At 42.2% G+C, this 26207-nt stretch overlaps 4 protein-coding genes across 7 annotated transcripts in view; 1 reads left to right on the top strand and 3 right to left on the bottom strand.

Annotated features, from left to right (window-relative positions):
- Window positions 1-26207, bottom strand: part of LOC125501812 (WD repeat-containing protein 19-like) — a 51435-nt gene that overhangs the window by 2371 nt on the left and 22857 nt on the right. The gene's annotated exons all lie outside the window — the stretch shown is intronic.
- Window positions 1-26207, top strand: part of LOC105684315 (ribulose-phosphate 3-epimerase) — a 135391-nt gene that overhangs the window by 88825 nt on the left and 20359 nt on the right. The gene's annotated exons all lie outside the window — the stretch shown is intronic.
- On the bottom strand, window positions 813-19134 carry LOC105683883. 2 transcript variants are annotated; one of them, XM_048658645.1, is made up of 37 exons: window positions 18989-19134; window positions 15727-16386; window positions 15140-15614; window positions 14823-15061; window positions 13883-14540; window positions 13604-13794; window positions 13193-13510; window positions 12980-13058; window positions 12374-12900; window positions 12147-12305; window positions 11580-12054; window positions 11257-11495; window positions 10814-11181; window positions 10459-10739; window positions 10185-10372; window positions 9854-10021; window positions 9627-9779; window positions 8918-9532; window positions 8591-8749; window positions 8017-8491; window positions 7666-7904; window positions 7206-7573; window positions 6810-7087; window positions 6459-6649; window positions 6213-6380; window positions 5947-6099; window positions 5237-5851; window positions 4929-5081; window positions 4523-4816; window positions 4260-4443; window positions 4012-4168; window positions 3579-3841; window positions 2771-3429; window positions 2452-2619; window positions 2198-2344; window positions 2049-2127; window positions 813-1983 (listed from the first exon to the last, which is right to left on the bottom strand). In XM_048658645.1, exons 2-37 carry the CDS (start codon window positions 16383-16385, stop codon window positions 1672-1674), a joined length of 10854 nt encoding a protein of 3617 aa, XP_048514602.1. In that variant the 5' UTR covers window position 16386; window positions 18989-19134; the 3' UTR covers window positions 813-1671. The 2 variants fall into 2 exon arrangements, with proteins under 2 accessions (XP_048514602.1, XP_012252261.2); XM_012396838.2 differs by lacking the exon at window positions 18989-19134 and adding an exon at window positions 17478-17948.
- On the bottom strand, window positions 19412-25492 carry LOC105683884 (aminopeptidase N-like). The gene is made up of 14 exons (XM_012396839.3): window positions 24837-25492; window positions 24116-24587; window positions 23820-23978; window positions 23053-23355; window positions 22637-22980; window positions 22462-22543; window positions 22154-22328; window positions 21881-22073; window positions 21520-21797; window positions 20950-21140; window positions 20709-20876; window positions 20309-20458; window positions 20139-20217; window positions 19412-20044 (listed from the first exon to the last, which is right to left on the bottom strand). The coding sequence occupies exons 1-14, from the start codon at window positions 24877-24879 to the stop codon at window positions 19832-19834; spliced, it is 2850 nt and encodes a 949-aa protein (XP_012252262.2). The 5' UTR covers window positions 24880-25492; the 3' UTR covers window positions 19412-19831.

Raw genomic sequence — 26207 nt, 5'->3', positions numbered from 1 at the left:
ATGTGGCGGAACTTTTGTGAACTAAAATCCCCGCAAAAGTATTGACTCCCTCTGGAGCTCGCGGGAAGCCGAAAAAGTATTGACCGCCTCCGAGCGTCCGAGGAAAACCGCCGAAGAACGACGACCGCCTCCGAGCGTCCGAGGAAAACCGCCGAAGAACGTCGACCGCCTCCGAGCGTCCGAGGAAAACCGGAAAAGTATTGACCCCTTCGGCTCCGAGCGCTCGAGGGAAACCGTAAAAGTATTGACCGCACCGTCCGAGGAAAACCGCCGAAGAGCGAAGACCGCCTCCGAGCGTCCGAGGAAAACCGCCGAAGAACGACGACCGCCTCCGAGCGTCCGAGGAAAACCGGAAAAGTATTGACCCCTTCGGCTCCGAGCGCTCGAGGAAAACCGCAAAAGTATTGACCCTTTTACCTCTCTTTCACGCATCACATTGCCTGACGTCAAGGGGCAAGAAACCTGGGATTTTAGTTCACGAAAATTCCGCCACATGGCGCTAGCTGTATCGGCGAGTGCGGTCACGTGACCTGACCACGTGACGTCATCACGTGACGAAATAGGGGCGGACAATTAATTTACCGCGCCCGTACCCATCCAGGGGCGGCACAAATGAAAAATATTTTTAAAAACTGGGAAAAAATTGTAAAAATTTGGAAAAAAATCAGAAAAAAATTAGAAAACAATTAGGAGTACACCTGGGATGGTTTGACTCTGATTAATTAACCGGAGATGGAGGAAAAAATCTGAATAATTCTGGAAAAATGGGGAAAAGTAGGGAAAAACGAGAAAATGAGAAAGACTCACAAAAATTGAACTGTGTAGTATTCTTCTGTATTTTTTCAGCATCAAAACATCATTCTGACACTCTGAAACTGAATTACAACCGAAAGTAATCGAGATAATCAAATTTATTAGCTATTCCAAGTACCGAACTAGCGGCAACTTGATTAATTTGACAAATCACTTAATTCAATCAACAAATTCAGCTATACCTAACGTCAAACGCACTATTTTAATTTTTTACAGTATGTTATAGGGTGCATTTCAACTCTAACTGTAAAAATATTCTACTTGAAGATACTAATTGTAAGAATTGTTCAAAGTTCTCTGAAAGTGACGAAGTTTAAACACCTGACGATTGAATGAGACGTCTCTTCAGCTGGACGGCTGATTATATCGGGTTTGTCCTATTGAATAATTTTAATCTTCAGCTTTCGATAGTCCTCGTATTGCTGTCACGCTAATTTGTGAAATCCAATAGTCCAATCTGCATCGGAACAATGAATTACTAATTCTTGAATTACACCCGACGTTAATCTTGTTGTGCTCCATGACAATAACCAATTCTTAAACTGATCACTTGTACACAAATTAGCTGATACGATGCACATTTCATTCTGAGGTCTATCCCATAAATCCCGTTGCCTAGCTAATTTTGTGTCAAGTTTTCATTTTTGATTCGATACAGTAAGCAGAACATTGGTTAACGGTCAATAAGTACATTTAGTTTAGCAACGATTAATTTAACACTTATATGTATCTCATTACTGCTATGCAGGCTCATGCCTACTTGATCAGAAAAATACACGCTTCTTCGATCTTATAATACTTTGTACATAAAATCCGTAACTCGTTCTTCGAGTCTGGAAGCCCCGCTTTCGTTCGATATTACAAATTTGGAAAACGATCCAACGACAAAGTCAATAAGCAGACCATCCCGATCAATAAAATATTGATCGTCGCCGTCGCGGCTCCACCACCCGTCCCCTCGGTAGTCGTTGCCATATCTTCCGGGGTCGTCGTCGGTGTCCCCGTCGTCGTCGTGGTGCTCATCTCGTATTCTCTCTCTAGCCAGGCGTTGATAGCGATGGAATTCGTTTCGTACCACTTGAAGTTTGTTCTCGCTGCAGTTGCGTACGAAGCCAACCCCGTCAAGTCTTCCGACGCGAGCTCTGGGTTAGCGGAAATGAATTTTTCCAGCTACAAGAATTATGAATTATTCGTCGTATTGTCTCATTTTGAATTACACTTGTCGGATAACTTACTTTCTCGATTTGTTCCTCGGTTGCCAACCTGGTCGCTACGGCTGAGAAAACCGACGCGACATCGCTCCAGCTTTCAGAGCTTAGAAAAAATTATGTCGTATTAAAATATGTCGTAAAATATGAAACCGTGGAAATTTAAAAAAACTTACTACGTGAATATCTCGTTGTAGTTGTTAATCAAAAACTCCAAGGTTTGTTCCAAGCCGAATCGTCCTGCGCCGTAGACGGATGAGAAAACTGCGGATGAATCCTGTCTTCGGATTCCTTGATCGGTCTGTATCGCGGAAAACAGGTACCTACGAAGCACGGTAGATATTTTTCAGCGATAATTTCCTGGCCGAGGACCTTAATCCGAGGATCTCGATAACGGAACTCACGAAATCGAGATCACTCGGTCACTTACGCTTGCAGAGTAGTCGCGTTTCTCGAACAGCCCAGAGCGTTGAGGATGACTACCTGTTCGGATCCATAGTTGGTCTTTGTATACCGATCCCACAAGAATTGCCATTCGGCGTCACCTCCGTATTTTATGGCTGTACAGTAAACGGCCGAACGAATATTTGGAGGGATCCTGAAACCCGTAAATTCGAATCATTACAAGGTGGACGGAAAACGAAGTTCCGCGATGATTCGCCAAGAATCTAGAAGCCGCGTTCGAAGTCGGCGTCTCCTTTCAAAATTGGAAATGTTGATAAAATTCGAAATTGGCGAGAGATACTTGCCATGCCACATCGGGGTCAGCGCGCCATGCGTCAAAAAGAGTTTGCGCTTGTCGGACACACCCTTGATGACCGTAATTACAGGCGGAGAAGACTATCAGTTGTCTGTTAAGTTCGTTCAATTGGCCTTCGTTCTCTACGTCGGTCAATCCTATGCTCCCGTAAACATTTTCTATAATCGCTAGCACGTGTTTGTCGAAGAGCGTTTTGATACTCTGGCCGTCGAAACGCCGGCTAAGATAATCGACCCCGGAGAAGAAGGCTCTGAAGGGAAGATGATTCGATTCCCGTTTCAAGTACAAAGTGGCGTCCAGTGCCAAACTGTAATCCACGTATCCAGACCGCGCCAGATTCAACAGATCATCGATTATTTGCGCTCGATTGATTTCGTGAATCGTTGCGAAGGCGTCGCTTCGAAGGGTATCAATTAATCGCGACCACAAAACCGTGTCGTAGTTCACGCGGTAGAAGCCGACTTCTTGTACGTTCAGTATAATCCAGTCGTCGCCGGGATTGAGATCAATCGTAGTCGAACTTTCGCCGAACCAAAGCTTGGGCGAAGTCGATCGGAAATCAGGATTCGACCGAGTGGCGTACGTCACGGGGATCCAGAAGGTGTGGTTTGTCGCAGAGTTCGCGGATCGGGTCAGCAAAAATCGCTCCTAAAAAATTGAAACATACACAATTGTTTGCCAGCATTCGTTCGTGACGATGAATTCAATTATAGACTTTGAGGAAACTCCCCGCGAACACTCCCGGCAAATTTCGGGTGAATCTGCGTGGTCGCGATCACTTGCGAACACATACAGACCTGTGCGAGTTTCAAAACGCCGGACGTCAAGGTGACATTTACGACGGGATATCCAGAATGTGAGGCCCAGGTGTCCATTACCGTTTTCACGGGCTGGCTCAGATTGCCAGGTACGTATTCCAGGTCGACTTGAGTTTGAATAGCCGACCAAAGTTTATCAGGGTGTGTTGTGCCGTACTGATTTTCTTCAAGGTAATTGTGAAGGGCGTTGGCAAATAACGTTGGTCCAAAACTGTGCTGCATCATGCGAATCACACTAGCGGCTGCGGAAAGCAAAGGTCATGGATTAGGACGTAACAGCAACCGTGCATTCAACGGTAGGTGTTAGCATATAGCCATACGACAAAATTGGGGCCTTGTTACGGCGACATTGATACGGCGTTTTCCAAGCGAATGGATTTCTGGTTTATCTTAAGTGTCGTTACGCTCTTACATTTCTCGTAAGCGATCGTGTCGAAGCCATCACTGATTTCGCTAGGTGTCGAAACGTCATTGTTCATCGGATGAGTCGAATTAGAAGCATCGCTTTCCAGAGCTTCGTGAAGTGCGTAGACGACGAATTGCTGTAGCAAGTTCGCTGAGGGCTCAATCTAACGATAAGCAGAATAATTTTACCAATGTTTGAGATATGGTTCGGTTGTTCGTGATTGTTAGTTTTTCGATAGTCGATCAAGAATTTACCGCATCACCGGCAACGTATTGATAATACTGAGCGAATCCTTCGTTCATCCAGGTAAAGTTCCACCAGTCACAGGTCACCAAATTGCCAAACCACATGTGCACGAGTTCGTGGGATACGATGGTAGTGATGTATCTCTCGTACGTAACCGATGTCACGTTGACGTTCGAAAGCAAACCGTATTCCCTAAAAATATGGTAAACGTCTGTGATCAAGATATGGCCAAAATAATTCTATGCAAATGGTGAAAACTTTCGATACCGACCTGAAGGTGACGAGTCCCCAGTTCTCCATAGCACCGGCAGCAAAGTCCGAGATGGCTGCCATGTCCATTTTTGGGAGAGGATAAGCAACGCCGGTGTAATTAGCGAGGAAAGCCAGTGCCCCTTGTCCCGCGAAAAGTGCGTATTCGCCATTTGCGACCGCGTTTGGTCTGGCCCAGACTTTGAAGTTTCCGGCTTCATTTTCTATCGATTCAAAGTCAGAGACAATGAAAGCAAGTAGATACGACGACATTGGCACGGTTTGTTCGAATGATTCCCATTTTACACCTTCGATCCTGAAATAGGAATGATGTTGTTTGACGATAAGTGGTATCGTCCAGGACCACTGTGAGTCGAAACGGTACTCAAATTAATCTGAAATCGGTTATGCATCGAATAATTACGAACCATACTGTGTTACTCAATGGCATGTTGCTGAGAGCGTGTTGACCGATCGTCGTCGCGATGTTGACGGTAAATCTTGCCTTGAACGATGGTTCGTCGAAGCAGGGGAAGGCACTTCGGGCATGAGTCGGTTGAAACTGGGTGGCTGCGATCCAGCTGTAATTTAGATGAACAATTGCCGTCAATTGGAAGATCCAGAGCATAATTTCCGCCACTTCGAGGGATACTTGAACGGTTTTTGAAGAAGTCATCTCGATTTCAGTGATTTACAAGTCTAGAATTCTTACGATGAATTACAGTAGGCGACTTACTGTGTCGTTCCATCGGCTGCCGTGTAAGAACTTCGATAGAATCCCTCCATCTGGTCGTTCAAGATTCCAGTATATTCGATATAAACCTTGAGCGACGTACCAACTGGGAAAGAATTGCCAAAGAAGATTGTCAGTTTCTGGGTGATCGAGTCACAAGTATAGACGAAGCCTGTCAAGGCAGCTGCGTTGCTGTAGACGCTTATATTCTTGATAGTCAAGTGAGCAGCGTGTAGAACGATAACCGAAGTTTCGTTGACCACGTTCATGACGATCTCAACTTCTCCTACGAAGACAAAATTGTCCATTTCAAGGATGGGCGTTAGATGTATTTCGTAACTCTCCGGTAGGATGTCCGTTGGTAGTCGGTAATCAGAATCGAGGGTGTAAATGGCGGACAGCCACTTTATTATGGCTGGAGAATTTACGGCGAACCAATTCAATTCGTATTTTGCTAGATTCAGGTACGAATGGAGAGAAGATGTAATCGCGGATAGGCCGGTGCCGTTGGTTGCGCTCCTATTAATGACCGATTCGAATTTGTCGACCAGTTCTTGCGTCGAGAACCGAAGAGCCGCTCCGGACAGTATAGATGCGATGCTGCTGGATTCTTCGTAACTAGAAAATTTTTTGGCGGCGAACATAAGTGTGCTCCGTCTCTGCAGGACCGGTACGGTTTGAAGTCAATTCTCAAATAAACGAGGAATACTTACTACGCGTACATATCGTCGTAGTGCTCTTCGACGAAGTCAAGGACATATTCAGCTCCTACTAAACCTGCGCTGTATACGGACGAGAAGACTGTTTTACTGTCCTGCGAACGTATCCCACTTTCTGGGAAGGGTGTGATTCCGAAGTACAGGTAGCTTTAAGAACAATATTACAGTTGAGGTTTCATTGCGGTTATGCAACTCAGATGAAAACGTGAGTCGTTACCTTGTAATATTTGTCTAGTTTTCATATAATTGCGACTACTTACTCGTGAAGGATTGTAGTGTTTTCCGAACAACCGAGAGCACTTAGTATGACGATATGTTCCGTGGCGACGTTAGTCCGTTTATATTGATCCCACAAGAAATACCAGTCTTCCGACGTACCATGTTTGATAGCTGTGCAGTAGACGGCACTTCTTTGGTTCACCGGGACTCTGCTCGTGGAAAGTTGAAGAATCTTGTCAAACATAGTCATAAAATATTTCCTCTTCATTGAAAAATGCGAGCATTACCTTGCAGATGTGGGATTCGCTCTCCACGCAGCAAACAAAGACTGGGAGGTTCTGATGCACCCCTCATGTTCGAAATTACAAGCCCAGCGTAATACGTATTCCCTCAACAGAGTGTTGTAGTGAACTTCCCCATCGATGTCGCTGAATCCAAGATTGTTGTACAATGTGTCGAGGATGCTCAAAATATGTCGCTAAAAATCGATACAAAGATCATCGTGAATCGGTCTATCTCACAATTAGGATCGAAGTCATTGTTCTCGAATCCCATACTTCAAATTAATTGGAGAATGGTATTTCTTGTTTACAATATATTTCGACGTAGCTCGGTGGTTCGATCGGATGAAAATTCACCTTATACAAATTATAGGAAGGCGTTCCAGCAAATCTTCGATTCAAATACGTTAGTCCATTGAAGGTGGATCTCCATGGAATGTAGCTAGTTTCATTGCTCAAGTACAGCGTTGCATCGAGTACAGTCTTCCATCGGACGTAACCTGCTCTGGCCAGGTTGAAGAGGTCGTCCATGATCGCGGCACGATTAAGTTCGTGAATTTGATCGCGAGTATCAGCCTTCAACGCGGCAATGATTCGTCCCCAAGAAGCGGCGTCGTAGTTAACTCGATAGTAACCTGAAAAGATTCAGAGTTCGCTAGACTGGCTCAATTATGCTTGAAAGTTGCTTCATCTCGATTTAAAAAGAAATTTATACGCGCATCAGACAAGTCGTCAACGAAATTTTATCCTCACCAGATTCCTGAACATTGAAAATGACCCATTCGTCGGAATCGACATTCAGCGCAAAGGTTCCCGATTTTTCGCCCAACCAGTACTTTGGAATCGTATTGTTAAATTGGGGGCTGCTTTGCGTCGCCCACGTGATGGGTATCCACCAGGTTTGGTTTTTACTTGCATTATTGGTATTTCGCAAATAGAATCTCTCCTGATCGAAGGTTGCAACACCGGAAGTAATTGTGACGTTAAGAACCGGAAAACCAGATTGCGTTGTCCATGTGTCCATGATGGATTTAACGCTTGTGGCCAGTACCGTGGTTGAAGCATTTATTTGTCCTTGGAATGCTTCCCAGAGGTGCTCAGGTGTTGCGAAATTGAATTGCCTGGTTGACAAAAGACATAGTTGCAATTTCTTCGAATATCGCTCAATATATTGCTACTGGTGTTTTAGAGGATGAAAAAAAAAACAACTTACCGAGCTTTGAGATAATTGTGCAAAGCCTGGTGGAATAAGGTGTCACCGAAAGTTTTATGCATCATACGAAGGACGCTCGCCGCTTTCGCGTAGGAGATGGTATCGAAAATGCCGCGAATTTGCGTTGGACTCCAGACGTCAGAGGACATCGGGTGGGTCGATGTTAAACCGTCAGATGCGAACGATACTTGGAGCTGTTCCACCACGAATTGAGACTCCAAACCCCATGAAGTTTCGACCTTGGTATCAAAACTTAGGTTTTATTACAGAATATCCACTGGTGTTGCTTCGAACGTCCTCATATCACACGATGAATCCTGATTACTGAGAAATTTTCTCACGAAAACTTACATTGGCATTACCCTGATACTGATAGTATCTGGCGAATCCCTCGTTCAGCCATACGTATTTCCACCATTCTGGACTGACTAAATTTCCGAACCATTGATGCGTTATTTCGTGGGAAATAACGTTGCCGATGACTTGCTTGTCCGCGGTTGACGTGTGAGTTTCGTCGACCAGCATTCGCGTTTCCTTGTAAGTTAGAAGGCCCCAATTTTCCATGGCACCGGATACGAAATCTGGCAGGGCGACCATATCAAGTTTCGGCAACTGGTACTCGTAATCAAGTAGTCCTTCCAAATTAGCGACCAACGGTGGACCGATCGACAGCGCGTACGCTGCTTGGCTTATCGCATTTGGTCTCGCGTATACACCGAATGCGGCTTCTTCGTTTGTCAAGTTTGCAAAGTCCGAGACAATCACGGCAACCAAGTATGTGGACATGGTTACAGACTGTTTGAAGGTGTCCCATACACGACCGTTCCTGAAATCAGTTATTCAGTAATGCGACGATGAGCATTTCATCTATGGCGCAAGCATGGCAAACTAGAAATGTTTTACCAAGCTCTTAAATTCTACTCACTCGACGTTGGAGGAGTTATTCAACGGCATGTTGCTGATCACGTGATAGTCTTCCGGTCTATTTACATGGATGGTGAATTTTGCTTTCAAGGCAGGTTCGTCGAAGCAAGGGAACGTTTTTCTAGCCCCGGTTGGTTCTAAATGAGTGGCGGCTAACCACCTGTGAAATTCCAAGAGTCAATATCAGAATCATAGCTCGGTATTCAGAACGCATCGTAACGCTTCAAAAAAACATGAAAAGTCCAAATCAAGATCTGATCAATTCTATTACCACCATCATATTCAAATCACTATTTCTATTACCCAAAACAACGGCCCCGTAGCTCACCTGGTGACGCCTGCATCGTTGACGTATGAACTTCTATAGAATCCGCGCATCGCAGTGTTCAGGAATCCCCAGTACTCGATCCAGATGTCAAGAGCCGAGCCGGCGGTAACGTTTGTATCGAGTGTTATTACCAGGAAGTGATAAGCGGGAGTGTAGGTGACATCGGCTATGTCGAGTTCCGTTCCGTCACTGGTGATCTTTATATCGGTCCAGGTGATTTCGTCAATGTGCAGAACAACCTTGTTTGTCGCCGTAACGACGATTGCCTCGATTGCCGCGATTCCATCAAATGTGAAATTGCCCACTGTGATCCACGGCTTGAGCCACAGTTCGTAGGTTTTTGGTACGATGTCGGTCGGGAGTCGGTAGTCGGTCGTTGCGCTCGTGTCTGGGTAATTTCGATTCAGCCATTTAATTATATTTGGTGCATTTTCGCCGTACCAGTTGAGCTCCCATTTCGCTTGAGTCAGGTACGAGTCCAGTGAATTTTTTATCGAACTTAGATTCGTGCCGTGAATTTCAATCAGAGACTCAAACTTCTCGACAAGTTTCGGAGTTGATAACCGGAGAGAGATGCCCGACAGTATGGAAGAAATACTGTCGTAGTCTCCATAGCTGCAAAATTTTTTAAACGATGATTCGAATACCTCATCTGAAATGGTAGAGATTAAAATATGTGTCCCTTGATAGAAAAAAATCAATCACTCACTATTCGTGCATGGTCTCGTAGTTCTCCATGACGTAATCAAGTGCAACTCTGAGTCCATGTAAACTAGACGCGTAAACCGATGAGAATACGCTCGTGCTGTCTTGGAGACGGATTCGGGAGGAATTGAATCCTGACGTTGCGAGACGAAGATAGCTGAAACGATGGTATTTTTTTTTCTTATTACTGTTGCGCTAGTTCAACGAATGGTAAAAAGAATCCAAACTCACCTTTCGAGAACGTTTTTGTCTCGACTGCAGCCAAGGGCAGCCAGGATTACCGTTTGTTCCGCAGCGACGTTAGAGCGGTAATATTCCCTGTACAGGAACTGCCAATCTTCAGGTGTACCATGCCTGATTGCGGTGCAGTATACAGCGGGTCTTATATTTTTGGGTATTCTAAAAGTTCAAACATGTCGAATGAAGAAACGAACTCTCGCTAACAATGGTGCAATCTTTGGCAAAACTCAAAGCAAGAAATACAGGTAGATTTCTCTCGGTCACACATGCTCTGATCGGGTGTTCCTGTTATTGAAACTTTAAAAGCAACACGAAAACTTACAGAGTCGTTTCATTGGCTCTCCAATCAGCGAAGTATTTGAGAGATCGAGATACGCAGTTGGTGTGCCCCAACTTACATGTCCAGCTGAGTACATCGTTTCGTAACAGGATTTTGAGTCTTGAATCTTCAGCTTGTTCAACGAAGCCGACATAATCATAAACTTTATCGAGGATAGCCAGTATGTAATTCTGCAAGTACGAATTATAAACATACGTCATCGAGAATACTTCAATTTCTGTGCAGCTCGATACTTTGAACTGAGATCTGAACTCACCTCGTACAATGATTCAACGGAATACCCTGCAAACCGACGGTTGAGGTATTCCAAAGCGTTGAATGCAGCCTTCCAAGGCAAGTATTCAAATTCATTGGTAAGAAATTGCAATCCATCTAGTGCAGTCTCATAATCCACGTAACCGGCTCTTGCAAGGTTGAGTAAATCATCCACAATGGCGGCGCGATTCAATTCATGAATATCCCGGGAAGAAGTTTCGTTTTGCAGAAGGTCGAAAATCTGATACCACATCCGTTTATCGTAATTGACGCGATAGTACCCTGGATTGACGAAAAGAAATCATAACGATTTGCCATGAGCTATCTTATGGGATTTGTAAAGTTGGAGTACGCACCGATTTCTTGAATGTTCAAGATAATCCATTCGGGGATATAATCGGTTATAGGAATGGTCGCAGATTCTTCGCTGAGCCAATATTTGACGCTGCGATCACTGAAGTTGCTCCTACTACTGTCTGTCCACGTAATTGGTACCCACCACGTGATGTTGGTCACCGAAGTATTTGTCTTTCTCAACAAAAACCGTTCCTGGGAGAACGTAACATTGCCGTCAGCGTAGGCTACATTAATTACCGGATACCCAGCCTGTTCCGTCCATGTCGTTAGAATGTCCTCTATCGAACCGTCGAGTTGAAGATTGCTGCGATCAACCTGCTCCTGTAATGCTTTCCAGAGGTCTTTCTGTGTTGCAGTTGAGTATTGTCTAAAAAGTTATTGCACTCCGTAAGTATTTGTCGGTCGTCGGGGGGAAATGAGTTGATTTTTTTCCACTCGGTACCTTGCCTCTAGGTAATTCCGGAGCGCAGCAATGAAAATACCGGTTCCAAGAAAATTTTCTGTCATGCGGACGATGCTGGCACCCTTTGCGTAAGAGAAGGATCCGAAATTATTGCTAATTTGCGAGGGGGTTGACACGTCGTTTGTCATTGGAATAGCAGATTCGAGAGCATCGCTCGTGAAAACAGACTGCAGCTGATCCACTACGAATTGTTGGTCGAAATTCCAACTGGGCTCGAGCTGTAGTAGAGAAAAGTAGAATATTAAACACATCTAACGAGTCTCTTCCAACCTTGTATGTATAGAGATCTCTTTCAAACTTACCACAGCAGTGGCAAAGTACTGATAATATCTGGCAAATGCTTCGCTGAGCCATAAAACGTTCCACCACTTTGGGCTGACCAGGTTTCCAAACCACATGTGCAAGAGCTCGTGGCTAACAACTGGGGATGTTCTTTGTTGGGCCGATGCTGAAGAATGTGTTTCGTCGTAAAGCACGGCGGTTTCTCTGTAAGTAACTAAGCCCCAGTTTTCCATGGCACCGGACGAGAAATCTGGAATTGCCGCCATGTCCATCTTAGGTAATTTATATTCAATACCAAAAAGATCTTCTAAATATGTGAGCACTCGTGGGCCAAAATCGAGGGCGTACGCGGCTTGAGAAACGGCCTCTGGTCTTGTCCATATGCTGAATGTTTGGGTATTATTAGTTGATTTGGAAAAATCGGAGACGAGAAAGGCCACTAAATAACTACTCATGCTGACGCTTTCCTCAAATGTATCCCAAACGTAACCATCCCTAAAAAAATATTGTTATCATGAAAATATATCTCCAGCGAGTCACCGATTTTTCATAAAACTGATGTACCGATCCAAGGTTTGTCAACTTACTGTGGTACGCTTGAGTTTGCTAAAGGCATGTTACTGACACTCGTATAATTTGATGGTCTCCGTAAGTTTATGATAAATTTGGCCTTGAAAGATGGTTCATCGAAGCACGGGAATGCCTGTCGCGCATAAGTGGATTCAAACTGAGTAGCAGCGAGCCACCTGAGGAATGAATTATTGATAAAATCATCTATCCGGAAAGATGAAAGATTATCATAATGTGTCCATACCTTGTCTCGCCATCTTCGTTGACATATGAGCTTCGATAAAATCCCTCCATATCATCATTCAAGGTACCTACATAAGTGATATGAATGGTAATGGAAGTACCAGCTGGCAATATTGCTGAGAGTAGAATCGTGTACTTGTGGGTAGTCTGGTCGTATGAGGTGCTCAAGATCTCAGCAGTTTCTGGGCTCACATCAACTGACAGACTATGCACCGTGATTTCGTTATACTGGAGTACCACTTCATTTGTTGGTTTGACAACATTTGCAAATATTCTCACTGTGCCGTCAAATGTGAAGTTGCCCTCGACGAGATGTGGAAACAAGTGGACTTCGTATCTACTGGGATAGATCGTTGTCGGAAGGCGATAGTCGATAGCGGCAGAATGTTCGTTGGAAAGCCATTTATATACATCATCAAAGTGATCAGAGCTCCATTTCTGTTCGTATTGAGCGAGTGTGAGCTGGGACGACAAACCGTTGGATATTGATGAAAAATCATCGGCATGAGCAGTAGTGATCCTTGTGTACTGAAATTAACTGAATTATTCTCGGTTCTTCGTATGGTTTCTGAAATATCATGCAAATTCTGAAAGTAGACTTAATTACCTTGTCCAATAATTCTTGAGACGATAGTCTTGACGCTGCACCAGATAAAATGGACTGAACATAGCTGAGGCTGCCATAGCTGAAAGATATTGAAAGGGACTTGATCAGTGAATATTTTCATCAGAAGTGAATGTGAAAAATTCACGGGCTATGATTATCAATTATCAAACTTGTAATGCCAAATCGAATAAGTTGAATTACAGTTGAACGCACTAGGATTCGATATCTGAATAGTGATCCGAAATGAAGTCTAATGTTGCCGCAACTCCTAACAGTCCACCGTAACTGTAGACAGATGAATAGACCGTTGACATATCTTGCAGTCTAATGCCTCGTTCTTCTTCAAGAAGAAAGTGCAAGTAACCGTAGAGAATTTTGTAATCCCTTGAACATCCGAGTGCTTCAAGTATGACAATTTTATCCGCAGCAACATTCGCCAGAGCATATTGGTTCCAAAGGAAGTGCCAGTCGTCTGACGTCCCATACTTGATAGCTGTGCAGTACACAGCAGTGCGCTGATTTGGTGGAACTCTGCAAACGAATCGAATTTGGCTGACTGATAAAAAACATTTATGGTAAAAAAATTATTATTTATTTTTGTTATTGAATGCTGAATTTTCTTACGTGTTCTTAGACGGAGACGCCTTAAATTTGGCAAAATATTCGAGAGCTTTGCTCTGGCAATCCCGATTTCCAAAGTTGCAGGCCCAGTCTAGAATCTGTCGACGATTGAGAGTGTTGAGCCAATCTTCTCCAGGTATATCATCAAAGCCAAGTTCGTTGTAAATATCTTCGATGAGAGAGAGAATATGATGCTGCAAAGCAGGAAATGTAGAAAAGTTTCTTAATCCAATTGAACTTCATCTAATCGCAAGTGAAGATCGAATGAAGAATTTGGTTTACCTCATACAATTTTTGGAGGTGAGTATTTCCAAGTAGTCGACGACTAATGTAGTCTAATCCCGTGAACAGCGATTTCCACGGAATATAATTCTTCTCCTGTTTCAAATATTTTGTCGCCGCCAAGGCGGTTTCATAACTCACGTAGTCAGCTCTGGCAAGGTTGAGAATGTCATCGATTATCTGAGCTCTGTTCAGGACGTGGATTGTCTCAAAGTTTGCGCTGTTTAATAATTCAATGATTTTTGCCCAAGATGCATCGTCGTAATTGACTCTGTAATAACCATATTCTTGAACGTTGAACAGAACCCAACTGTCAAATCTGGCACTCAATTGGATATCAGCGGTCGTGGTACCCATCCATTGGTTCACACTTGTGTTGGAAAAGTCTGGACTAGCATCTTCTACGAAATTTACAGGTATCCACCAAGTCTGATTAGAAACAGAGTTCTCCGTTCTTCGGAGCAAAAAACGCTCCTGAGATATCGAGGCTACTCGTGTTGTGTTGTTAATATTGACATTAAGGACAGGGTAACCAGCTTGTAATACCCAAGTATCGAACACAGTCTTTGCCGTCTGTCCACCCAGGTTAATCCTGTATGAATCCACCTGCGTCTGGATGGCAGCCCAAAGATCATCTGGCTCAACATTACCATATGAGCTATCGGTAGAAAAGAAAATTAAAATATTCATTAGAATCGTCGCCAAATCATCGACTGTTTTGCAAAGGAGCAAAAATTAGTCGTATTCTTCGATTCATTACTCAATAGTGAAGAAAAGAATTGGAGGAATCAATATTCGGAATCTAATACTCTGAATACAAAATCTAGACTCATGAAATTTGATGAAACATTTGAGAATCCATGAATTTCTTGAAGACAAATGCCTGAATGAGATTCCTGAAAATTCCCTCATCAATTCTGCTAATCAACGGCTGTCTTACTGGGCTTTGATATATTCGTGAAGAGCTTCGTGCCAGACTGATTCTCCAAGGATATTCTCAATCATTCTGATTATACTGGCACCCTTATTGTACGTGATGGTGCTAAAATGACTTGAAATTTGGCTGCTCGTTGATACAGGCGTAACCAAAGCATGAGCCGATTCTAGAGCGTCATTCCCAAAGACCACTTGATGCTGTTCAACTAAAAACTGATCTCGCATTTTCCACGTCGGTTCGACCTGCAATCCAGACCAAGATTGTTACCAAGTATCTATACACAGGTATGTTCGATTCAAAGTCGTTAGTGATTCACTTACCACGTCAGTCGCCAGATATTGAAACCTCCTGGCAAAGCCTTCATTGAGCCAGGCGTAGTCCCACCACGCCAGTGTGATTATATTTCCAAACCACATGTGAGCTAATTCGTGGGCCACGACCGTTGCAACCCTTGCCTTAGCAGTGGCTGAGGAATGATTCTCATCGTAAAGCATGGCTGTTTCTCGGTAAGTTACCAGACCCCAGTTTTCCATAGCCCCCCAGTCAAAATCACTCAGAGCAGCCATTTCCATTTTTGGAAGAGGGTAGTCGTGTCCAGTGATCTCGGTGTAGTATTCTAGTACCTGAGGACCCACACTCAGGGCATACCGAGCCTGCTCGATGGCGTTCGGCCTGGCCCAGACAGTGAAATTTTGTGCAGGAGTTGTTAGACTTTCAAAGTCGGAGACTATAAAGGCCACAAGATACGTAGACATTACCGGGGTTTCGTCAAATACGACCTGGACTCGTCCATCACTGTAATAAAATAAAATTCATTTTGAGTTATTGTTACTTTTACTCGCAACAGGCAGGACATCAGGATGTCTTATGGTAGATGATTCTTCATTGATCATCGGAAGTATCTCACCTTAGAGCTGACTCGTTTGCAATTGGCATGTTGCTGATGGCGTGAAGATCCTGTGGTCTGTTGATGCGAATATTAAATTTGGCCTTGAAAGCAGGTTCATCAAAGCACGGAAATGCTTGCCTCGCGTAAGTCGGTTGGAACTGTGTGGTGGCTATCCATTTCAAATTTCCATTGACATCTGTGTAAGAGCTTCTGTAGAACCCCGTCATATCAATGGCAAGTATACCAGTGTATCCGATTTCCAGATTCACCGTAGAACCTGCAGCCAGGGGTTTTCCAAGGATGATATGCAAGACATCGGTGGCATTATTCAAAACCACTACGGTGTCTAAGACACTGCTGGAGTTTGCCAAGGTGACCTGGACGGACTCGATTACCAAGTTCTTCGCATGCAGGTAGATGTTGTTCGTAGTCTCGATCACGTTTATCGCAATATTGACGGTTCCGTCGAAAGTAAAATTTCCTTCGTAAATGTAAGGCGTTAAAGTGATTGTATATTTTTCCGGTGACAGGGTATTCGGCAGACGATAGGCCTCTGTGGCTCTATCCTCGATTATATTTTTGCCATCGCTGGTATCTTCCCTGTACGGAGTTAGATGACCCTCTGTAAACGCTAAACAGACCGCTCCCGCGACGACCAGGAATTGAGTGGCCTTCATCCTGCAACGATCAAACGATCCAGATTTATGATCTGTTCAGGTAAAAACGTAGACTCATGTACATGCATGGTCTTGATCGGGTTGACATTTATTACTTGATAATTTGACGACTGTTATTCAACGACTGAGCTTTTATGGTAAAATAGCTTCACGATGTACTTGAGGAATTCATGATATAGAGTGACAAGGTGACTCGGTGTAGTTACTCAAGCTTCACCGATTATTGATGAGGTGGTCTCCAACCATTGCTACCGATGCATCAAATACATCAACCACACTTATAATTTGAAAATCTTGTGATTGAGATTTTGCTCGACGATAATTACGCACAAGCGACGAGTACGTATGTAATAGTAGGCAGATCTGTCCAAGATTGTTTTATCTATTCGAGGTATAAGTTTTCTCCAGACGTTTGTCAGACTCGGGGTAAAGGTTTTAAGAATCGTCGAAACGATCGTGACCCATAAGAAGAGTAATCAACAAGTTTAGAATTCAAACTAGCATTTCACCCGGTTGCGTCATAGGTCATATTACAATTTATTCGATATTGGTCATTAATTACATGCACATTGATTTTTTTTTTCAATTTGCATACGGGTACCGGTCTTCGATTGCTTGATTGTCCGAACATGAATAGTGAGTCAGCTATCGTCTTGTATCGTTACATAATCTGGATATATTTATTGCCTTTCAAATATTTTGCACGAAATTCCGGGTGCATTTTGAGTGTAGAAACTGTTCATATTGTTGTCTCAAAACCGATCCCGCATTTCCAACGAAGTTTTCTTGTTCGGAATGGCATTTTCTTTCTTATTTTTGAATAAAGTTAACAACAGACACGAAGGAATGTTCTTTCAAAGTTTCACGTTGACCTCGTTTGTTACAGTTTTCAAGTTTTCTAAATAATCAGGAAAAACCTCGAAAGTGTTGCATCTAGTTTTAGATATTCTACGGGGTCCTCGGATCTATAATGTTCATATTTTCAACATCGATGCGGTAACAAATAATCTTCTTCCTGACATTCCCGATAATTTTTTTTTTTTTCAAAAAGTACGACTTCCAAATGAATTTTACCACCGATCCAACACTTACTTATCGTTTTTTCATCAAGTATGATTTCTCTTCTGATATCCTTCTCTTAGTTCATCTAGTCATCTCGCTACAAAAAGATATTTGTTAAGCCGCACTTGTTCACTACTCGATTTGTTCTCTCAAAGAAGAAAAAACGATGCACTCTTCGTTTTAAATTTTTTCAAATTTGAACGTTGCCATAAATCGAGCACATGAGTAAAAAATCTGAATAAAATCTCAGTGAAATTAAAAATGACAGAAAAGAAAATCAAGAAATGTGGGAAAGCGTTTCTTTCAGCGGTTCAATGTTGAGCTGTTGTAATAGCGAACTCGTGTGAAGTGCATTGAGCTTGATTTAGAACTGCGAGTTGGCTTGATTGTTACTGTCCTTTATAGCAAATCGTATTTTATCAATTCAATTATTCATATCATGTTTTTGCGAGAATTCGCTCATAATATTTCGGTTCAAAAGTTTAACGTACATCTTTTTCGTGGTAAAAATCTCTTTTTGAATAAATTTACTCTTTATTACAGTCGGTTGGAACTGTATAGCATAATATCTTAATCGAACTCTTGCTGATCAATTTTGATGTCGGTACGGGATTGGCTCATATGATTGAAGAGATTTTATTCTCTAACAATGATCAGTAAAAATAATTAGGATGTTTTGTCATTTGATCGGTGACGTAATAATGTCCGGATAAATGACCGACTTCCATAATCCGGAGGTATTTTTTTTTTTTGATTGAGATTAAAATTCTTTTATCTTAATAACGGTCATCGCTAGTAAGCCGCGTATAAGATGTGTCAGAATTATCGATAATCCACATCAATAATTTCATTTCGTGAAAACCGATCAAACTTCGTGATCCTATGGCCAACGACCGATCAATCATTCTGTGCTTTACGCCCACTTGATAACTTTTGCCAATAATTTATAGTTTCTCGTTTCAACGATTATATTAGTTTTTCATCGAAAATCAATGAGAAGTCAACTGGCTTTTTGACTCATTTCAACATCAAGTTATTTGATTCAACATATATTACGGCGAGAACATGTTTGCGACTTTTGGTCAAGGAAAAATATTTTCTTCTGTTTAATGAAAATTTCTGATCTCAAATCGCAATTCATGTTCGTAATTCAGGTTCATTAATGTTTTTAACGCTTGTGCGTGCATGAAAATGATCTTGAATATGGAAGCAGAAGCAAAATAAGTATAGGTCGCGGTTCAAAACTTGTGGTTTTGCATAAGCCATCGCGATGTGAATATAGGAACACACTTACTTTTTGCACGATAATATTAAATACCTTATGTTCAACACTCTTTACATGAGACAAAATTTGAAAAATCGTATTTCGATTAAAAAGAACAGTGACGGTGGTACAATGCTCTTCTGTTGATTCTAATTTGCTATAATTTCCTCAGACATTAAAATTAACAAAAAATAAGTTCGTGAAATATTTAGAAAAAAAATAACACGATTAGACAGACTGCAGATACCAGGATACGAATGGCTACCAAAAAACGTACCTGTTAGATCCGGGCTCACTTCGCGGTCTTCGAACTGTGCCTCAGGTCTGCTGGCTTTATAAGAGTCCCAAGTATCTTATCTCGATGAAGCAGGGTTTTTTCTTTAGGATCTTACGTGCCTCCACTTCGAAATTTTCCCCAAAAGTCAACTAACAATAAGCAGTTTCTATTCGATTTCGAAGAATATTTTTCAATTATGTAGTAAGGCAATCAAATATTACCGCAGACGCTACGACTGATGTCTGCATATTTTTTATACTTCTGAGGTAAGAGTGAACCAGATAATATACCGTATCTTGTATCATCCGTCAATAGCTGTTCGATAAATATTTTTTTTGCATAAAAAAAGTCGTATAAATGCCATCGTAGGTTTATGTTTGAAGTTGAGGGTTGACCAGGGCAAAAGAACAGAAACAGTAGACGTAATTGTTGCGGGTACTTTATTCGAAGCTGTCGGTTAGATGATAATTCTAATCTCGTCAATCGTTAAAATAATGATATATCTATGATGATATTTTGCCGATGACTTTCCCTCGATTTATTTTGATTATTTTTTTCATTTTGATAAATGCCATAATTCAATATCTTGGGATTTTTTCATGAACTAATATCCTGATTAACGTTATATGTTTTACGCATTTGGGCAATCATAATTTGATTGATTTATGATTTCAATTCGATTCGATTCTATGTCTATATACAAACGTGTGTATCTTATATGCTATTATACAATTATGATTGTCACAAACTTCCATAAAAAAAAAAAAGTTTCGTATTATTCAACTTCCATAACTCAGTTTTTAGTCTCTCCAAAAACCATTTTTCATTCGTTTTTCTCCTGCATCATTGATAAATGCGTAATAAGCAAGCGAGACCAAATGTGAGTAGAACACTGCCGATGATATTGTTCGTTCCGCTTCTGATCGTTTCCCTAAGCCACGCGCCGACCGCTTCTTCATTCGTTTCAATCCAAGCCAAGTTACTCCGAGCATTCGATATCCCGGTATTCGCAGCACCTGATAGAAGGGCTGCTTGGGCGATCGAGAAATTTTGCAGCTACACGAAAACGTGTTAGAAAAGAATATCGGTGAATTAAAGCAAAAAAGGAGAGAAATAGATTTAAAAATAATTCAAATGAAAACTACGTCACCTTAGTCAGCTGCTCGTTTGTCGTTATCCTGAGTCCAATTCCAGAGAGTAGAGTCGCGATTGACGAGGTACTGCCATAGCTGCAGAGAATGATTTCATTATTTCCGAACATAATGATCGCATTTTTAATAAAATATCGACGACTGTTAGTGACACTAATTTTCTACTGACTATGCTAATATATTATCAAAATTATTGATAATGTAGTCCAAGGCTGGTTCAACGTTTTGAGCACCTCCATAAGTATAAACAGAGGAAAAAGCGGTCGTTGAATCTTGGGGTCGAATTCCGGATCCTGTAGCCGTAGCGAGTTCCATGTACCTGGAAAATTTCAGGCAAAATATGCACCGGATGTTGTGGATATTTTAATGCTAAAAGTGAAAATTATTGTTGGGAAAATTTCCAATTTCAAATCCATATCTCTCTATCTGTACAAGTTTACGTCAAATATTTGTTGTCGTCTAGACAAGGCGCGTTATTTTTCACATTCGAATCCGTACAACGTACGTCGAAGGTATTCTTCCGATGATATCTGTGGAAATTTGATAATTTGATAATTTGATGTCATTACTTGTTCAGAATTTCCCTGTCTGGCGTACAACCGAGTCCTCGAAGTATCAAGACCTGCTCACTGGAAAGGTCGGTAGCCAAGTATTTTTCCCACAACAATTTCCAAACCGTTGAATTTGCGGTACGGATACCGGCGCAGTAAATTACGCTTTTGAGGTCTGGTGTTACGCTGAAAGTAAACAAGGGCGAGAGTCGGTCACGCGCATCGTAATTTTTTGTATTTCATTTCCCACCGATCTTACGCATTTTGATCGTCGTCGATCAACCAGCTCAGAAGTTTTCGATTCGCAAACTCCAGGCATTCGGACTGACCCAAATTACACGACCAAGTCAGCGCGTTTGTCCTGAGGAACTTTTCTACGTGTTTATCGTCGTCGGATTCTTCGTATCCCACTTTGTCCAGGGCACCGGCCAGCAGACCCGTAACGTAAGTCTGGAAGATGATGTATATGAAAACGAGCATCAACTCGTAATAATTTTCTTCTCCTAAATGTTGATCCGTGTTGGATTTTTGATCAATCGTTAAAATATCACGTAGATCGATAACAGTGGGCTCAATGAATGGCCCAGTTAAGTCGGAAATCGATAAACGTAACAGTTATCGGCTAGCTGATTTATATCTACGTTGATGTTGTTTAATAGATAAAACGTTGCCAAGAGTTGAAAGAATTTCGCTGTTACATACGAGACGATATACGCTTATCGGATTCCATCGGTCGAGACATTCCGAGCAGATTAAATTGTCGTAAATAATTCGATCGGATCGAGTCAAAAGCCCTGGAATTATTCGGTAGCATTTTGTTGATACTAACTTTAAAGTCGGCGTACGAAGCCGTTTCGGGTAACCATCTGTTCAAGTAAGTGAAAGCGCTGAACGCCGAGTACCACGGAATGTAGTCAATTTCCTGAGACAGATATTTGGTCACGCCGAGGGCCGTTCCGTAATCCAAGTAACCCGCTCTCGCAAGATTGAGAGCGTCGTCGATCAGCTGTGCTCGATTCACCGCTGATATTTGGGTGTAATTCGGCCCCGTTAGATGAGCGGTCAACAAATTCCAGTTTGTTTTGTCGTAGTTGACACGGTAGTACCCTTCGGGACAAAGAATCAATGTTATTGTAGGAATTACGTGAAGTCAAACTGCGACCTTGAAAACGGCGAATACGAAAATATACCTGTTTGTTGTAAATTCAGCAGAATCCAGTCACCGGCAGAGGGTACGGAAACGGTGGTAGTTGCGCTATCGGAAATCCAAGTGGTAGGAGTTGTTACGGAATAATCGGGGGCCGATGCGGTCGCCCAATTTATTGGAATCCACCAGGACACTTTAGGGTAGTAGGAATCACGATTTCTCAAAAAGAATCTTTCCTGTCGAGAATGAGAGAAAGGCAGACGTTATCGGTGGCTCGGAACGATGGTTCCAACTATCTTCGGTCGTCTGGTATCACCTGGCTCAAGGTCACCGCGCCTGATTCGTAATTCCTGCTCGCTGTGACCAGCGGAAAACCAGCCCGAGTCACCCAAGTATCCATGTGTTGTTTGACATTCAACGATTGACCTGCGTCGTCTACAGCCGTTTGCATCGACGCCCACAGAAGATCGGATGTACCGACGGAAAAATTACTAAATTGATGGGAAAATATCATGAAAATATTAAATGCAACCGATTATCGAAAATTTGAACGATCGTGGAATGGAAGAGAGGTGAAGTAAACGGATCGGCGGAACACACCGGACGTCGAAGAGATCGACTTACTTGGCATTGAGGTAATTTGTAAGACCAGCTCTGAAAACGGGGGTCGTGACGATGTGTTCCAACATACGTATCACAGCTCCGGCTGGAAATTTAAAAATAATTTCGATTTTGGGCCCACGATAAAGCGGCAAAAAAATGTTCGCCGCAAGTTACAAGCGTTGAGTAAACGTGTGACCTTTCGCGTAGGAGATCGAGTCGAAGATGTCGCTGATTTGGGCCGGGGTCTCGACGTCGGCGTTCATAGGATGGGACGTGCCTAGTCCATCTGCTGGAAAAGCGCTGGCGTGAATTTCCGAAACGACGAATTGCTCGTCGAGACGCCACGATGGTTCGATTTCGGCCGTCAAAAAGTATTCGAAGTACGTGGCAAAGCCCTCGTTCAGCCAGAGGTAAGTCCACCACTCCGGACTTACCAAATTTCCGAACCATTGGTGAGAGAACTCGTGAGCGACTACCGTCGCGATATTCTGTTTGTCCGAAGTTGTAGAAACACCATCTTCGTAGAGCAGATATCTCTCCCTGTAGGTCACAGCGGTATTAGACAAATTCAATCCGATCGTTCGCACAGAATTACAATGTCGATGTACCCACCTGTACGTAACCAGACCCCAATTTTCCATGGCACCAGCAGCGAAATCCGGTATAGCGATTTGGTCCATCTTGTCCATTGCATAATTGTAATAAGGGACGTTTGTAAATACCGCTAGAGCCGCCAACGCCTGGCTACCAAAGTCGAACGAATACCGTGCGGTGTCGATTGCAGATGGTCTTGCCCAAACGCCGAAAGTTTCATCCGAGTTCGATATGTTCGCGAAATCCGAAGCTATGAAGGCCACCAAGTACGTGGAGATCGGTGGCGTAGTCTCGAAGACGGTCCATATTTTTCCATCCGAGCTAAAGTTCGAAGACAATTGATCATTTTTCTATTTACTTCCGTTCAATTGGAAACCGACGAAAAAATTTCAGCTGTTGGAAAACGTGTGTTTTTCTTTTTTTTCGACCGGATTGCCGTCAAGATACGAATGAAATTTGTTTCGGCTTAACGTTCTTAGATGAGACGTCAAACCGACGACATCGATCACCAACACTCGGGGCTTAAAGCAATATACCTGCATTAGAAACTGATCTGAAAAGATACCGCTACTTAGATTAGATTCAATAGCTGATTTGATTGTAATTTTCTTTCTTGTTTCAATCGAATGAAGTTTATAAAGTTTATCGTGGAATAATCAAAAGGACACATCCAGTTCCAAATACTTAAAATCAACTGAATTGTTGATAATCGATAGGCTTATCAGCGTCGATGGAACGGTAATTTTTTTCGTTTTTTCGGTTTATTCATTTTCCATAAATCTCACCTGTCCACAAATTCATCCATGATCGGAGTATTCGCCAAAGCATGTTGGGACGAACTATGTTTCAGCCAAATGCTCACTCTGGCTTTCAGAGCCGGTTCATCGTAACAGGGAAACGCGTAACGTGCGTGAGTTGGTTCGAATTTACTCGTCGCTATCCATCTGGCAATGAAAATTGTCATATCAGTCGGCTGGTTTTTCGAGAAAAAATATTTTTACCGCTTCGAAAAACTCTGTACACGTGGAAAGACCATCTAACATTATGCAATGTTTGACATTATACTTATGTACAAACTCACACGGTGTTTCCTTCGAGATCGATGTACGAACTTTTGTAGAATCCGATCATATCATCCCTAAGATTACCAGTGTAATGAATGGTCAGGACATATGTTCCAATCGGTAGCGTTTCATTGGTATGAATCGATAGAAAATCCTTATCAATGTCATACGAATGTTCGACATCGTAAGAAAAATTCTCTTCATTCGTTAAGGTCGTTCGATTCTCCGCAATTATCTGCTCTTTGGAATGAATCGTTACGTCGTTTGTTGGTTCCAGGACCTTGAGGGTGATTTCAACTTCTCCGGTGAAGGTGAATTTGCCATTTTCGAGATCTGGGTTGAGTTTCACTTTATAATCAGTCGGCCGTGTTACTTTGGGAAGTCGGAGTTCACCGGTTGACTTTGTCGCGGTATCGGTTTCCTCGAAGGACTCTTCGGCAAGCAACTCATCCGGAGATGTCAACGGACTTTGTCCCGACAGTGCCAAACCTGAAAAACAACTCAAACAGATGTGAGCAAATTGTTTACTTTTGCAAATGGATCGCTGGAACCGAAGGCTGTTGCTTTTCGAATCGTGAAACAAGCGGTCGATGTTTATTTCCTCATCCGATCAGAGGTAGAGGTCAAAAGTGTAAATACACGAAAATTAAAACGTTCAAAACTTCCCGAGCATACAAATCTTGACTTCGCGAAACACGATGGACAGCTCAAATATAATTATTAAATTGCGTCACATACCTGAGATTATACATAAAACCAACAGTAGTCTTGATTCGATCATGGCGGTCTTTTATGATCGAAGTTATGCTTCGCAAGAACCATCGATCGCCTGAATCACGGATATTATATCGTGGAAATGTTCGTCCCACCAAAATGCCGCGTTATCTTATCATTGATCGTTTTTATATTAGTCTTGGCGTTGTTGTGCCACATCCAATTGTTGTCCAATTGTTTAATGTTCTACTTCGGCGCAGACTCTTTTCATCTCATTTCCAATTAGCATATGAGGTGAGCTTCGTCCCGATAGTTTTCAACCCTCAAAGAATTTTGTCGAAAAAAATGTGGACGAAATTTTTGTAGACTCAATCCTGATTGATCGATTGAATTTCGAAAAAGGCAGAAGAACAATGCACCCAAAACCATGATAGAAGAATGTGAATAAGCTACACTGAATTTCAAAATCGTGAAACTCCTATGGAGTTTAATTTGCCACATATGCGGTTGAAGGGTAAAAAATGGTGTGACGGCAGGATGATCGGTAAAGTTTACTGACTCAGATGACTCCGCTGATTAAGATCTGATTAATAATTGAAGGAAACAAAAAGTAATTATCTTTTGATGATAATTGAAATAAATATCGAAGATATAGTGTGGAATCTCTGGATGTGGGGTACCGATTACCACAAGCCAATCAATGCCACCAACCAAGACAGACTTTATTTGTCATTTGATTGAATATTTTTTTGATTATCCTTTCTCGTGATTTTTGAAAAGTGATAAATCTTTCAGAATAGAATAAAACCACGTTTGCTATGATAATTAACAATACAGTCCGATATGAATTACTTGATTACCGATCGTTCCTGATCCACATAATTTTGATTAAAACTCATAATGTCCAAGATCAGCCTTGAAGATTTGCATTGATGTTTTTCAGCTTTATTGGCGGCTGCAGAAGTTATCAATACGTCCTCCGGTTGCACTTGTGGAAGGGTTGCTAGCTTTTCAAGTGAAAAAGGTATATCTCCAAGTGTATGAGCAAAATCAGTTCTCACTAGCCCCGGACTTACGCTCTGAAACATACGATGCATTTTTTCTCATTGTTCTTTATTTTCCTTTATAGGTATTTGGACTCGCGATTACCCTAATTTTGATATTCGTTTCCGCTACGATCAGTTCCTTCCTTGCCACTTTTGTCATAGCTGTAACAGCAAATTTGCTGGTTGGATAAGTTAATTCAATCAAGCCAGCCTGTTAATGTTGAAAATATGACAGGCTAATTTACGCTCCTTCATGGATCAGCCAGAACATTTACTTTTAGCATTTGATCGATGTCTGCTTTTTCTCCGCCTACGTGAACATTTAAAAAATTACATATTAGGTATTGTC

Source organism: Athalia rosae, chromosome 7, assembly GCF_917208135.1.
Source record: "Athalia rosae chromosome 7, iyAthRosa1.1, whole genome shotgun sequence".
Taxonomy (NCBI): domain Eukaryota; kingdom Metazoa; phylum Arthropoda; class Insecta; order Hymenoptera; family Athaliidae; genus Athalia; species Athalia rosae.
The sequence above is the reverse complement of the archived record's forward strand: the minus strand, read 5'-3'. Positions and strand labels throughout refer to the sequence as shown.